Source organism: Cetorhinus maximus, chromosome 26, assembly GCF_964194155.1.
Source record: "Cetorhinus maximus chromosome 26, sCetMax3.hap1.1, whole genome shotgun sequence".
Lineage (NCBI taxonomy): Eukaryota > Metazoa > Chordata > Chondrichthyes > Lamniformes > Cetorhinidae > Cetorhinus > Cetorhinus maximus.
In genome coordinates, this window is record NC_135904.1 from 36,451,039 (window position 1) to 36,466,858 (window position 15,820).

The window sequence follows — 15,820 nt, forward strand, 5'->3', positions numbered from 1 at the left end:
AATTGGCTGTGTGGTTGATAGTGAAGAGGATAGCTGTCGATTCCAGAATGCTATCAATGGTTTGGTTGAGAGGGCGGAGAGGGTGGGAAATGGAATTCAATCCAGAAACGTGCAAGGCAAGCGACAATTTGGGGAGGGCAAACAAAGCAAGGGAATACGCAATAAACGGGGAGTTATTGAGAGGCGTTGAGGAAGTGAGAGACCTTGGAGTGCATGTCCACAGGTCCTTCAAGGTAACAGGTCAGGTGGACAAGGTGGTCAAGAAAGCATATGGAATGCTTTCCTTTATTAGGTGAGGTATTGAATACAAAAGCAGGGATGTAATGATGGAACTGTATAAAACACTGGTTAGGCCATAGCTGGAATTCTGTGTACAGTTCTGGTCACATTACAGGAAGGTCATGATTGCTCTGGAGCAAGTGCAAAGAAGATTTACAAGAATGGTGCTAGGCCTTGAAAATTGCAGCTGTGAGGAGAGATTGGATAGGCTGGGGTTGTTTTCCTTAGAACAGAGGAGGCTAAGGGGTGACCTAATTGAGGTGTACAAAATTATGAGAGGCCTAGATAGGATAGGCAGGAAAGACTAGTTTCCCCTAGCTGAAGGGTCAATTATCAGGGGGCATAGATTTAAGGTGATTGGAGGTGACATGAGGAAAAACCTTTTTAACCAGAGGGTGGTGGGTGTCTGGAATTCACTGTCTAAGTTGGTGGTTGAGGCTGAAACGCTCAACTGATTTAAAAGGTATCTGGATCTGCATCTGAAGTGTTGTAACCTGCAAGGCTACGGACCAGGGGCTGGAAAGTGGGATTAAAATGAGCAGCTAGTTTCTTTTCTCTCTTTTTTTCAGTGTAGACATGATGGGCTGAATGGCCTCTTTCTGTAGCATAACTTTCCTATGGTTCTATGGTGTCGCTGACTGCCCTCGAGAAGATGGCAGTTTACAGTGACTGGGGATTTTCCACAAATTTATTTCAACAATATTAGTTTTTATGAACCCCCAGCCACTGTAAACCACCATCTTTCTCAAGGGCAGTTAGAGATGGGCAATAAATGCTGGCCTAGCCAGCAACGCCCACATCACATGAAAGAATAAATTTTAAAACATTGACATCTTTCTGCAGCCTACAGCTTTCCTCTATCAGCCACATGGCCAAATTTTATATCATCCCCAAACTTCCTAATCATTCCTCCTACATTAAGTCCAAATCACTGACATATATCACAAAAGGCCTTGCAGAACCAACAGGAAGCAGTCTTCCAGTCACAAAAATACCCATCAATCATTATCCTTTGCTTCTGCCACTGAGCCAATTTTGGATCCAACTTGCCACTTGCCCTTGGATTTGATGCATTTTAATTTCCTGTCCAGTCTGCCACAAGCGGCCTTGTCAAAGGCCTTCCTAAAATACATGTAGACCACATCAAATAAGCTACCCACATCAACCCTCATTGTTACTACCTCCAATACCAATCAAGTTAGTCAGACACGACCTTTCCGTTACAAACTCTGGCTGCCTATCCTTGATTAATCGCTGCCTTTGTAAATGACATTTTAAACTGTCCTTAGAAATTTTTCAAATACTTTGTCTACCACTGAGGTTAGGCTGACAGACCTATAATTACTCAGTCTATCTTTTCCTCCCTTTTTAAACAACTGTGCAATCTTAGCAGTCATCCAGCAACAGGCCTGTAGGCAGAGGGGGTTGGAAAATGATGGTCAGAGCCTCCAATATTTCTTCACTAGTAGCCTGGGGTACATTTCATCCAGGCCTGGCTGTTTATACAATTTCAAAGATGTGAACCTCCTTAACATTTCCTCTTTCACTATGTTTAGCCCATCCATTATTTCACACTCCTCTTCTTTAACTACAATGTCTGCATCACTCCTCTCTTTTTTTGAAACAGCACTCAATAAGAACCATGTCTAGGTCTTCCACCTCCATACTTAAGTTATCTTTTTGGTCTCTAATCAGGCCTCCTCTTTCCTTAATTATTCTTTTTTTAAAATTCATTTATGTGTGGGCTTCGCTGGCTGACCTGCTCTTGTGGCCAGTTCAGCTGGACTGGCTAGTCTAGTTCAGTTTCTGGTCAATGGTAACCCCCAGGTTGTTGATAGTGGGGGATTCAGTGATGGTAATGCCATTGAATATCAAGGGGTGATGGTTGGATTCTCTGTTGTTGGAGATGGTCATTGCCTGGCACTTGTGTAATGCAAATGTTACTTGCCACTTGTCAGCCCAAGCCTGGATATTGTCCAGGTCTTGCTGCATTTGGACATGAACTGCTTCAGTATCTGAGGAGTCGCAAATGGTGCTGAACATTGTGTAATCATCAGCGAACATCTCCACTTCTGACCTTATGATGGAAAGAAGGTCATTGATGAAGCAGCTAAAGATTTTTGGGCCTAGGACACTACCCTGAGGAACTCCTGCAGTGATGTCCTGGAGCTGAGATGACTGACCTCCAACAACAACAACAACAACAACCTTTGTGCTAGATATGACTCCAACCAGTGGAGAGTTTTCCCCCTGATTCCCATTGACTCCAGTTTTGCTAGGGCTCCATGATGCCACACTCGGTCAAATGCAGCCTTGATGTCAAGTGCAGTCACTCTCACCTCACTTCAGGAGTTCAGCTCTTTTGTCCATATTTGAACCAAGGCTGTAATGAGGCCAGGAGCTGAGTGGCCCTGATGGAACCCAAACTGGGTGTCAGTGAGCAGGTTATTGCTAAGCAAGTGCTGCTTGATAGCACTGATGCTGACCCCTTCCATCACTTTACTGATTATCTAGAGTAGACTAATGGGGCGGTAACTGGCCAGGTTGGATTTGTCCTGCTTTTTGTGTACAGGACATACCTTGCCACTTTTCCACTTTTCCAGTTAGATGCCAGTGTTATAGCTGTACTGGAACAGCTTGGCTAGGGGTGCGGCAAGTTCTGGAGCACAAGTCTTCAGTACCATTGCCGGAATGTTGTCAGGGCCCAAAGACTTTGCAGTATCCAGTGCCTTCAGCCATTTCTTGATATCACGTGGAGTGAATCGAATTGGCTGAAGACTGGCATCTGTGATGCCGGGGACCTCCGGAGGAGGCCGAGATGGATCATCCACTCGGCACTTCTGGCTGAAGATTGTAGCAAATGCTTCAGCCTTATCTTTTGCACTAATGTGCTGGGCTCCTCCATCTGGTTCACTAATGTCCTTGCTCTTAAATGTATTTATAAAATATCTTTGGGTGTTCCTTGATTATACCTACCAATACATTTTCCTGCCTGCTCTGCTTTCCTAATTTCCCTTTTAACGTCACATTTGCACGTTCTATACTCCAAGGTATCCTGCAGTATTGAGCTTTCATATCAGACATAAGTTTGCCTTTTTCATCTCATCCTACTCTGTATGCTCTTTGACATCCAAAGGGGGTCCAGATTTGGACACCTCACCCGTTTATTTTTGAGAGCATATTTGTTTCGAACCCACTCTATCTCCTCCTTGAATACCTCTCATGGTTTGAAAAAGCAAACAAAGCATTAGGGCTTATTTCTAGAGAAACAGAATTGATAAATAGAGAAGTTAGTGTGGAGGTACAGCAGGTAATTAGGAAAGCTAATAGAATGTTATCATCTATTGTGAGGGGAATTGCTTACAAAATTAGGGAGTTTATGCTTCAGTTGTACAGGACATTACTGAGACCACATCTGAAGTATTGTGTACAATACTGGTCTCCTTATTTAAGGAAAGATGTAACTGCGTTAGAAGCAGTTCAGAGAAGGTTTACTGGACTAATACCAGGAATGGGCGGGTTGTCTTATGAGGAAAGGCTGGACTGGTTCAGCTTGTGTCCACTGGAATTTAGAAGAGTGAGAGGAGGCTTAATTAAAATTATTAAGATCCTGAGGGGTCTTGACAGGATGGATGTGGAGATGATGTTCCTCTAGTGGGAAAATCTAGAACTAAGGGTCATTGTTTAAAAATAAAGGGTTGCTCATTTAAGACAAAGGTGAGGGGAAATTTTTTCTCTCAGGGTTGAGAGTCTTTGGAGCTCTCTTCCTCAAAAAGTGATGGAAACTTTTAAGGCAGAGCTAGATAGATTCTTGATTAACAAGGGGTGAAAGGTTATCAAGGTTTAGCAGGAATGTGGGGTTGAGGTCACATTCAGATCAACCATGATCTTATTGAATGGCGGAGCAGACTCGAGGGGCCAAGTGGCCTAATCCTGCTCCTAACTCGTATGTTCGTAAGTTATGTTGAACTTCCAGAGAACCTTGGTTAGGTCACATGTGGACTACTATGCACTGTTCTGGTCTCCATATTATAAATATGATATATGGGCAATTGAAAAGAGAAAAATGTGTTTACAAGGATGATACCAGAGCTGAGAGGTGATGACTATCAAGAAGGGTTGAACAGTCATATACCAGGCACACTTTTAGATAGCTAGATAGGTATTTCAATGGTTCACATTCAGTAACATCAGGCCCTGAAGACCAGGAAGATCCAATATTCACCCTGCCTGAAATGAGTCAGCTCATTTAGCCCTGGGCTAGCTCCTGCTCTGAATTTCCAGCTGATAGCTGCTGCCATGAAGGGAGTGTTTGTGCCCACATCAGGTGAGGCAAGGACCAGGTTGGCCATTTACGTGTAGCGTCAAGTAGCTGACTGGCGAACCCTTTACCCGCTGGGCAGAGAAAGTGCACCTGAGCTGTTCACCCAACATGGAAAGGAGGGAACTGCAAAAATCAGCTTTTGAGACTTTAAGTAGCCAACTCATCACCATTCCACATCAGTACATACCATCTCTGCAGCTGCCCTCACCTGCTGGGTTAGTTATTGACAACGTGCTGAAACAAATTCAAATTACTGACAAAAGCAGTGAGTGTCAGCTGGCTGTTTCTTCTGTTATAAACTCATTGTTTTAACAATCGGAGAGGCAATTACAGTTCTCCATGTTAAACATAACTAGAAAAATAATTTTAAAACAGCAAGCTCTCGTACAAGCCTGCGGTGCGCGGGATATGAAAAATGGTCCTAACACTGGCACCATATGGATTTAAACAGAAATTCAAAAGAATCCCAGGATTTCATCGTTTGACTTTGAAAATTACTTTAAAATATTAAAACAATAGATTTTGAAATGCAAAAACAATGCAGATTTATTAATATAATTAGCAATACTGGGGAGTCCATTCACCAAATAGAACATAAACGCCCTTCCGACTGTGAGCAGATCATAAATGTGAGACACTTAATGCCCCTTTTATTCCATCATCAATGATCACTATCAAAGCAGACTCATATTAGGCTCATATTGTGCATGTGAGATCACGTAGGGACACCATCCAATGCCCACATTTATTAATTTCTATTTATTCACTTGCATTCATAAAAAGTAATTTTGTTGCAATAAAGTCTGTAGAAAATCGCCAGGCACCGTATACCAGGATGTGATCTTTGGAACGCAAAGCACACATACACATTGTAGATAGCCAAGTGACAGCAGCATTTACACTGATGCTTGCTCCTTTATAATACCTCGCTCTCTTGCTGTCTACTTTCACTGAATATGTCACCGAGCAGCCAATCTGAAGTGCATCTAATTCAGAATTCTCCCCACTTCCCTCTGCTAAAGTGAAAGATCACTTCACCAATTCTATACCTTCCCCTAAGACAGCAGGGTCTGTGTCCCTGCATTTGAAATGAAACCTTTGCTGATACACACAAATATAAATGTCGACAGACAGACAGACACTCATAAATACAAGCACTCGCTTGTACTCACATTCACACATGCATGCATACATGCATATTCACTTGCACACATGCACATTCTCACATGCAAACAGTTGCACACACATGTACATAGACTTCCTGGCATATTTACACAAACATACACACATACGCAGGAAAATCTATTATAGCCCCTGAAACATGTCAACTACAAAGAAAATATTTCCCACTTGTATGCGGCACTTTGCCCTTGAACTCAGTATTTGCACTGAAATCACTTGGGGAAACAAGACAAGCTTAATAGGATGATAAATTCATTTACTATGCAAATTATTCTCTTCCATGCCTAGAGGCACATGAGACAACCACTTCTTCCACTGCTTTACATCGAACAGATGGTGTTTCGAGTTGTTTCCACAACAAAGTCCCTTTTCACGTGGACCTGTCATTCATTCTACCCTCCCGTCAGGAGAACTGGCTAGATGCAAATGGGGAGACCACTACTCTCCAATCGGACATGAGTGTCTTGCTCGATGTTATTTTTTAAGTTCATTCTCGGGATGTGGGCAAAGCCAGCGTCTACTGCCCACCTCTAGTTGCCTTGGAAAAGGTGATGATGAGCCACCTTCTTCCTGGACCACTGCAGTCCACGGCGCTGTTAGGGAGTACATCCCAGGATTTCGATCCAGCAACAATGAAAGAATGAGCTGAAGCGTCCAAGTCAGGGTGCTGTGTGACTTGGAGGGGAACTGGGAAGTGGCGATGTTCCCATGTGTCATTACTCACCCAGCATCCAAAGGCTAGAGCATTAGACCCATTCTCCTAAGGCTACAGTGGTGGAGGGTTGGAGATCAAACGCTCCACTCTCAGTGAATGCAGCTACTCCACTGAGTGCCAACCTGGTACCAAGAGAAGCCAGGCTCCTCTAGCAAGGCCTGCCTTGAGTGGGGCTCAAACCTACAACTTTCAAACTGAAAGACAGGAATGCCAACAGGATCACATTGTAAACACTCAGGCTCTGAGCAGGTTAAGTAACTTGCTCATTCTTAACAGCCGTGTCTCATATTCCACCTCACAGGTAGGGTAAAAATTAACCCAGCTTTCTTTCAGGTGAAATGTTAAACCAAGGCCCCATCTGCTTGCTGAGATTTAAGATCCCACAGCAGGAGAATACTGTCCATGTCCTGGCGAACATTTAACATTCAACCAATACCCACAAGAACAGTTAAACTTGTCATTTATCTCGTTGTTGTTTGTGGAGCCTTGCTGTGCTCAAAATTGTTGTCTTGTTTACTACATTACAACATGAAACACCTTTCAAAAATCACGTCATTTCTGGCTAGGAAGTGCTTTGAGATGTCCTAAGGGTGTGAAAGATGCATCATAAATGTAAGTTTTTTTCTGTCTTCTTTTAAATTCAGTCTTGTCACAGCCCTAGGCACATCATGCATAACACTATCCCTGTCTCACACCACGGACTGTACAACACCGCCCCTGTCACTCATCATGGGCTGCGTAACACAGTGCCAGACATATCTAGGCTGCTTATTGTCAGACAGAATCAGACATTAGAGTAGAAATTCAATCTGCATCCTGCAAAATGTGTAACACATAACAGGGAATTCAAATGTATTTAGATTAACGATCTTTACATTTTAACAAATGTGGCATTTTTAATATATGACTGGTTCCAAACTTTCAGGCAAATTATGAATGTTTTATTGAGCCCTCAGTGTTAACGTACTTGTGGCCCAGCTCATGGGCAATGGTAAAGGCTAGATTGAGACCATTATCTTCAGCAAGCACACACTTGCGTTTCGCACTGCATGTTCCTCCAAGATATGCGATTCCTGTGGGAGAATCCAAAAATGGAGAGTGATTAAATAACTGGAGGCAAAAATCAATTTAAAATAAAGCTGCTTTTGTACTTCCTGCTCAGAGAGAGTGAGGGACAGCAGCCAGGTGCCACACAGAATATGTAACATGTTGAGTTCAGTGCCAGCTGCACTCTCCTGAATTCTGCACAGTCTGATACTTACATCATCTCCTAAATTCCGACGTGAAGGGTTTCTTTGGCTTAGTTTTCACTCAGCGGTTTATATAAAACCTTATCACATTTTGTTGCCACATGAGCTGGTGGAATGGCAATTTCATATTAAGAAAAGCAAAAAAATATTTTACACACGAGCCATCCCAGATGTTTTGACAAATGACATGGTGCGGGTGGGAGGGAGGTGAGGTGCCCGAATTGGTTGTGATCAGCCAGGGCTCGCATAGATACCAGAGCTCAGGGAGGACATGGTTTATCCTGATGTAAATCCAGCTTGGCTGAATTTTGTCTAGTTTTATGTTAACACCAATAGCAGTGTAATCTTCAATAACATCTCCGGTAAGAACAGGACTGAGGGTAATTAAATGGGGATTTATATTGCTCTATTAACCCTAGAGTTCAGCAGCCTTCTCCTGTAATCTCTTCACCCACTCATTCTCTGACATACAGGCTAAACATGACAGTGTGCTCAAATGCCATGTTTGAAAGTACTCTTCAAAAAAATAAATATCTGTCCCTCTTCTGTTTCTATAGATAACACAACTAACCAGCTGCAACTTGCTTGGAAACAGAAGCAGCCAGTGCCTCGCTCCCTCTGTGTGTTACAAGCTCCAGCAATCATTGGGAGTTTAGGTCAACAATGTGAGGAAGTGCACCATACTGCATAAACAACATGGAGGAACAGGGGTCAACCAGCTAATCACCTCGTGTCTGTCCTCAGCTGCAGGATCCAGAGATTCAGACCTCATGGATCCTGCATCGAAACAAAGGTTGCTATCTGAACAATACTATCTTCTTATAAAAGCAAAAAACTGCGGATGCTGGAAATCCAAAACAAAAACAGAAACAGAAATACCTGGAAAAACTCAGCAGGTCTGGCAGCATCGGCGGAGGAGAGCACAGTTGACGTTTCGAGTCCCCATGACCCTTCAACAGAACTATCTTCTTGCTTCATTTGATACGGTGCAGGACACCCTGGAAAATGATTCTGAAGGAGGCCACCATCTATGTATCTATGTAATCATGCTTCACCATCTATCACCAACATGAAACACCTAGCAACGTGATGGGCATCTACATCTGTACGACCAGCGACAAACATTCTACCCACAATGGAAATAGCAACAACTCTCGTGATTTTCAAACCGCTGTTATGGGAGCCATAGGGTTGACAGGCTGCCTGTAGCGTGCAGGTTAAACATTGAAAGATCCATTACTCAGGACTTCATAAGCCTCACCTGCACTCTCACAAACTCCAGTTCTTCAGAGCTTCCTATCTTCCTGCTCCCAAGCTGCTGTACCAGGGATGACCCTCTCTTAAATAATCCTACAGCCTTCCTCTGTGCCTCCCTTGGCATCCTCGGAAGGTCCTACCGAGGCACTCATCACCGCCTCCGGATAAACAGCAACCACACCTGCCCACCTGCAGAGGGCTAAACTCACCAACTTCATTCCCAAGCGCCTCATTGCTCCCGACTCTGACCCTGTGAACTCTAAGTGTCAACCCGCTATCATTGCCCCACTTTACACCTCCCTCCAGAATGTACATTCACTTATCATCTGTGAGCTTATTGCGGACAATCACATTGACATCATGCCCTTGACAGAGACATAGGGCAGAATTTTCATGCCCTCTAGCTTCGGGCGTGCTCGGAAGCGCCAGCAGACAATATGGTGAGAAGGTCAGAAATCGATTGTGAAACCAGTTTGCGATCGTCCACTCAGCCCGTCGACAGGGGGTCACATTCCCCGCCAACAGACATCGGGAACCTCATTGTAATACATCAGCATAACATAATAAGGCCAGCCCACCAAAATCATCCCCCCACACTGAATCATCCCCCTCCCACGCTGAATCATCCCCCCCCCACACTGAGTCACACCCCCCCCACACTGAATCATCCCCCCCCCACACTGAGTCACACCCCCACCACACTGAATCATCCCCCCCACCACACTGAATCATCCCCCCCCCACACTGAATCATCCCCCCCACGCTGAATCTTCCGTCCACGTTGGCGTGATTGCAGTCCGGTGCAGAACACGTCTTGACAACTGTGACGTGCAGAAGTCAGGACTTACCACCAGGACCTTGCTCACATCGTGAACATCCGAGGAGCAGAAGATGCTGGAGCCCGACAGCAATGGCACCCTGGAGGAACGTCCATGGCATGCTGGGTAGATTCTCATCGACATGGCTCCGACGCAAAGCAGCTCACGGAAGTTGGAACATTGAGAGTCTGCTCGCAACAGATGATGGTCGAGGGGGTGGAGAGGAAAGTCCAATGTGTGTGGGAGCGGAAGATGTACCAGGGGGTTGGAGGGGAAGGTCTAGGATCGACTAGCAGAAGAAAAGGTGTCAGGATGGGGTGAAGTTGGGAGGTGGGGAATGACGGTGTCGTGGGGGGAGGAAAGGATGACAGGAGAGGATGACAACTAGGGAAGTAGGTGTAAGGGAAGGAGTTCGGAGGGGAGGGAGGAGTGTGGAAAGGGGAGTCCGGGGGGTGGAGGGGGTGGGGGCAGAAGTGCGGAGAGGGGAGGGAGTAAGGCTGGAGGAAGAAGTAAGGGTGCAGCGGGCAGTTGGGAAGGGGGGAGGACTAAGGAAAAAGGTGGAGGAAGAAGTAAGATTTCTGAAGGAGTCAGGAAGGGGGAGTAAGTGGGGGTGGAGTCCAGGATGGGGGGGAAAGAGTTCCAAAGGGGGAAGGGGTTCCAAGGGGGAAGGAATCTGAGGGTGAGGGTGGGGGTGGGAGTGGGGGGGCGATGTCCAGGTGAACGTGCAAGGGAGGGCTCTGATGAGTCCATGGCTGCCTCCTGGGCATCGAACTGAGGGTGGGCGTGGAACGAGGGAATGGTGAGAATGGCCGAGGGCAGAGTGAGGCGGTAGGGTGGGAGGGTGAGGGTTCGACAGTAGCAGTAGAAAGGATGGCGAGGGTGCTTGGTGGGGATTCGGACGCAGACATGGATCCTGGGGTTGGGAAAGAGGAGGTCGGGGAGGCGAGTGTGGATGGGGGTGGGATTTTCAGGAAGGAAGGGAATGTGCACATTCACCTGGACATCCCCGAAAGAAAAGGGTTGTGGCTGGTCGGTCATAGAGGGTAGGTAGATAGTGATGCCAGGAGGGTCAACAGTGGTGAGGGAAAGGAAATGGGTGACTGGGGAAGGGGAAAAGACTGGGGAGCGCATGAAAAATCAAATCCAGACCATGCTGTCTAAATCGAAAGTGAGATGACAGTCGTGGTGGGCGAGATCAGGTGCCACATGGGTGTGTGATCATTGGGTGGACGGAGATACAGGTCAGCTCAGATGGACAACTGAAAGCAACCCCAGCAGATAAGCACTGAAAATGCTCAGGACAGTTAGATGAGTGTAATACAGAAAGGATCCGCATACACACACACATACACACACACACGCGCACACACACGTGCACACACACAGACACACACACACGTGCACACACACACAGACACACACACACACATACACACACACACACGTGCACACACACATACACTTTGTTTTCCAGAATCACTCGTTGGCCAGCTACACCCTCGACAGAGGACGAGTTTGAGGGGCTCACAGGCAAAGGGGACTCGGAGGGAGAGGACAGCCTCAGATTCCTGAGTGGATGACCATAGGGTGTCCAGCTGCTGCTCCTCCTCCCTTCGGGTGCCCAGAGACCCCAACCTGACTCCTTGAGGGGAAGGAGCACCTGGAGGAACATCCAGGTGCCCTCTTTCCATCTCACGTTGCCACTGTAGGAACTCCCCCATGGCTCCCACAATGGAGTGCTGGTCTGCGCGCATCTCCACGTTCTGGTGGACCAGGTCTCCATGGCGTCTGCCATCCTCCCCATGGGGTCCTCCATACATGCACGTGTGGGCACCACATCATCAGTGAGCAGGTGGATGCGCTCCTCCAACTCACGTGCCACTCTTTTGAGGGTTTCCAACAGCTCTGCGTGACGTTCCCACGCCTTCTGCTGACTCTCCAGGATGAGTTGGAAGGCCAAATCCAGATTCATCTGACTTGGACCTCACAGATGCCTCTTCCTCATCAGTCTTCCGAGTGCCGGGGAGCTTGGCTGAACCTGGCTCCTCCTGCTGTGGACGTGTCCGTGCGGTGACAACCAGATTGTGAACCTGAGCCTGCTCTAGATCGAGGTCCCACCGAGGTGTGTGTCTCTGCGCTGGTGGAGGGTGTGGGTAAGCGCTGTGACGGGTGTTCAGGCTGCTTATTTCCAGCTCTTCAATGGAGGAGGTGTCCTCTTGGCTGGAGGTGAGAACCTAGATGGAGCTGAGGGACTGGCTGGCTGAGGGTGTCAGTCGCTTGGCAGAGCTCCCTGTGAACCAAAGTAGAGACAATGAGTGCACAGCAGCAGAGTCAAAAGCAGGAAGGAGCACTCACAGTTGCTTTGAGAGAGGGATGATGTGGTGCAGGATCCGCATGAGGGTGTTCACCACCGACCTCACCGTCACCGCAGGCACGGTCCACACCCTCACCATTCAGCGCGATGGCACAATCCTCAGTGAGTGAGGGACCTAATGTGGGCCACTCCACCCCCAGTCTGGGACCTCTTCCTGCTGTTGTGAGCCAGCCTCTCCTGCATGAAAACAAATGGAGAGAGTGTGAGCAGGACACATGGCACTGTGTGGAATGTTTGTGTGGTGAGCGGAGCCATGGACAGGATGAGGATGTGAGCTCCAGAGGAATTAGCCTGATGGAGATGTGAGGGTGTGTGCGAGAGTTAGTGATGTTGTCCCTTGAGGTATGAGATCCCTGTGGATGTGTGATGGGTTTGTGAGTGAGAGTTGAGAATGATGAGAAGAGTGAATTACCCTGGCAGAACGGATAAGACCATTCATCCTGTAATGGCACTGGGTGGCTGTCCTCTTTTGCAGGGCATTGGCACTGACCACCGCTGCCACCTCCTCCCATGCTAGATTGGTAATGCGGCTGCCCATTCTGCGGCCGGACCTGGGGTAGAGGACATCACGGCGGGTCTCCACAGCGTTCAAAAGGTGCTTAAGGGATGTGTGACTGAAGCAGGAGGGCTGCAGTCTCTTTGCCTTTCGGGTTCATCCTGTCTTCTTGGTGCAGTCATGGGCTGGGTGCATTGAGAGGTATGCGTGCGGCTGCACTTTAAATATGATGCTCAGTGTGATGAAGCGGCGAGGTGATGACATGATGGGCGAATTGAGAGCCCACCTGCCATCAAAACGACGTGTTTCCTGGGAATGCATAATTAACAAAGCGGGTTTGGAACGATACAGCCGTGAGAAGCCGCCATTGCAGCCGGCGGGTAAAACGTTGTTTAACCTGCCCGCTACCACACTTAGCGCAAATCTAGGACGATTTCACTCATAGCCGATGGGTGATCACACCCTTCCCCTTAATGAAACTTCCCCATCTGGCTATACTTATAACTTGCCCTACTTAAAATGATTGTGGTGATGGTCTAGCCCTTGTCTCTAAATCACACCTTGGTCTGCAACCCCAACACCACCCCACCCACCCACAATCTGTACTTCTCTGACAACTACTCTTCCTTCGAGTGTCTCACTTTATTTCACACTTCACATTTAAAGTCCTTGCCCTGTACTGCACACCCAAATATCACTCCAAATATCTCACAGATATCTTCTTTGCTTTCCCCTCTCAGCCTCTGCACCAAGAGATTTCTCATCCCCAGTGACTTCAACTTCTATCACAATTCCTCTTGCTCTCTCTCCTGAGTTCACTACCCATCTTTCAAGCTTCCATATAAACTCTCTTACCCATATTCATGGCCAACCCCTCTGTAAACTCAAACAGCCTCATTGCCACTATCGTCGTTATCACTGAGAAGGTAATCTCCAATCATTTCCATAGCCAGAATTTTATGTCCTGCGATAGGATGCACAGCCGACCCAAGCTAACGCGAGAAAGCACAAGAAAACGCTGGACGGGCATCCCGACGTCATAGCAACGTCGTGTCATATCACGGTCAGCGGGCGCGCGACAATCAGAGCTCCAATTAAGCCAATTAAATCCATAATTGACAGAGTTTTTAGTGGCCCATGTGCTTTTATACTTGCCGCATGCGCCAATCAGCCAGGCAGCCTTCACGTCTTTGCATTATTCTCCATCCAGGGCAGGATCAATTGGCCAGAGATGTTTGAAGGTGGAGGAGGTATGAGTACTACTGTCAGTTGTTTGTAACTCTTTCGGGTCACAAACAAATAGACTAAATTAACAAGGTCAGGGACAAAGTAAAAGGCAGCCCCTTAAAGGGAAACTGCAAAAATAAAAGACAAAATTCAAAGGAAACTTACCAACATTAAATCAAAATGTGATTAATGGGGTCAATAAAACACCCCAATCCCGCCGCGGTGCCCACCAGGCATTGACAGCCTCGATGGTGAGGGCGGACACCGCGTGCTCCCTCTCCAGAGACACCCGGCCATGAACATAGCCACGGAAGAGGGACAGGCAGAGGGGCCAGACGACCCCCTCGATTGTCCGCTGCCTGGGCCTGTTAATGGCCAACTTGACCAGGCCCAGGAGTAGGTTCATGAGGAGGTCCTCCTCCCTCCCTGCCCCTCTCTGCACTGGGTGCCCATAGATCAGGAGTGTGGAATTGAAGTGCAAACAAAACAGTTGTTTGTAATTGCATTAGAAATAGTTTGTGGCATTTTTTGTGTGCAAATATCCTTTGAACAGCAGCTGTCAGCCTTCAGGGAGCTCGTTGTAAACCACCCACCCGCACCCTCACTTGTCTCAGCGCCCGCCCTCTTCCTGTGCCACTCCAGTATGCTGAGCCTCTCTCAGCATATGTTTCACCCTGGCCGCCAGTTAACTGGCCAGCCAATGTGAAATCGTGTGTCAGCTGTGATAGAGGCCGGAAGCGCATATCGCATCCGCTTCTGGACCCGCCGATCGCGTTCACATGATGAGCACAAAATTCAGACCCTTATATCGCTTTCCAGCCACATTCTCCTCTCCGTCCCAAGTACATTTCTTTCTGTATCTGACCCAGAATAAACTCTCTCTCAAGTCACTTACCAAAGCTCTCAAACTCCCAACTAGCCTTTGACTTTTAATTTATCATAACATCTCAGCTTAAATTTGTTAAATCACACCTTTTCCACCAACTCTGGTGCCCTTGTCCATACAAGCACAATTGTAGTTTTCCAACCTAATCATTCCCCCGGTTTACCCTCTCCCCCATCTCCTCTCCTTTAATTTAAGGGATGCAAATTTGAACATATTTGATTAACAACTGGTTTCACCATTCATCGCCAGGTCTGGCAAGGTCACCTAAAGCATTGTTGGCAATATCCTCCATCATTTTTTCTGTTCACTACTCAAAGATCATCCAGGAAAACAAGGTAATAGATGGCCTTTCTTCTCCACCGCTAACCATCTTCTTAAACCACTCTCCACTGCCTCTTCCACTCTCACCTCTAACAGTAAGTGCAAAGACCTCATGAACCTTTCTGTTTCAAAAATAGAGACCATTCATTCAGCTACCTCTGTGGTTCTCCCTTGCCCTAACCCACTCAGCTAAACCTCCTCTAAAGCTCCCTCTGGCCCTAACCCGGAATTCAGCTCTATCTCTCACTTCTCTATCTCACCACATGCCCTCTGAGCTCATCTTGCATATGAGACCCACCTCTTGCTCTCTATACCCCTTGAACTGCTGACCAATCAACTTCCTTTCTTGCCCCCTTGATAGCTGACATTATGAACAATTCTCTCTCCTCAAGTCCTGTCCTCCCTCTCCTTCAAATCTGTTCACCCCTTCAAACTGTCACCCCTCTCCTCAGAATAACTTACGTCCTTGCACACTACCACATTATCTCTATCCTCCCTTTATGCTACAAAGTCCTTGAATGTATTTTCATTTTCCAAATCAATGTCCATTTTTCTCAAAACGTCTTGCTTGAGTCCTTCCAGCCAGGTTTCTGCCACTGCCATAGTATCAAAATGGCTCTTACCAAAGCCACAAATAACATACTATGAGACTGTAACAAAGACAAACTATCTGTCATTGTCCTGGAAGCAA

General features: G+C 46.9%; 1 protein-coding gene across 2 annotated transcripts in view; it reads right to left on the reverse strand.

Annotated features, from left to right (window-relative positions):
* adamts17 (ADAM metallopeptidase with thrombospondin type 1 motif, 17) overlaps positions 1-15,820 on the reverse strand; it is a 582,619-nt gene that overhangs the window by 369,597 nt on the left and 197,202 nt on the right. For both annotated transcript variants that reach the window (XM_078530484.1, XM_078530485.1), the window contains exon 8: positions 7,468-7,573. In XM_078530484.1, the coding sequence (XP_078386610.1) occupies positions 7,468-7,573 (106 nt within the window). The remainder of the gene's footprint in view (positions 1-7,467; positions 7,574-15,820) is intronic.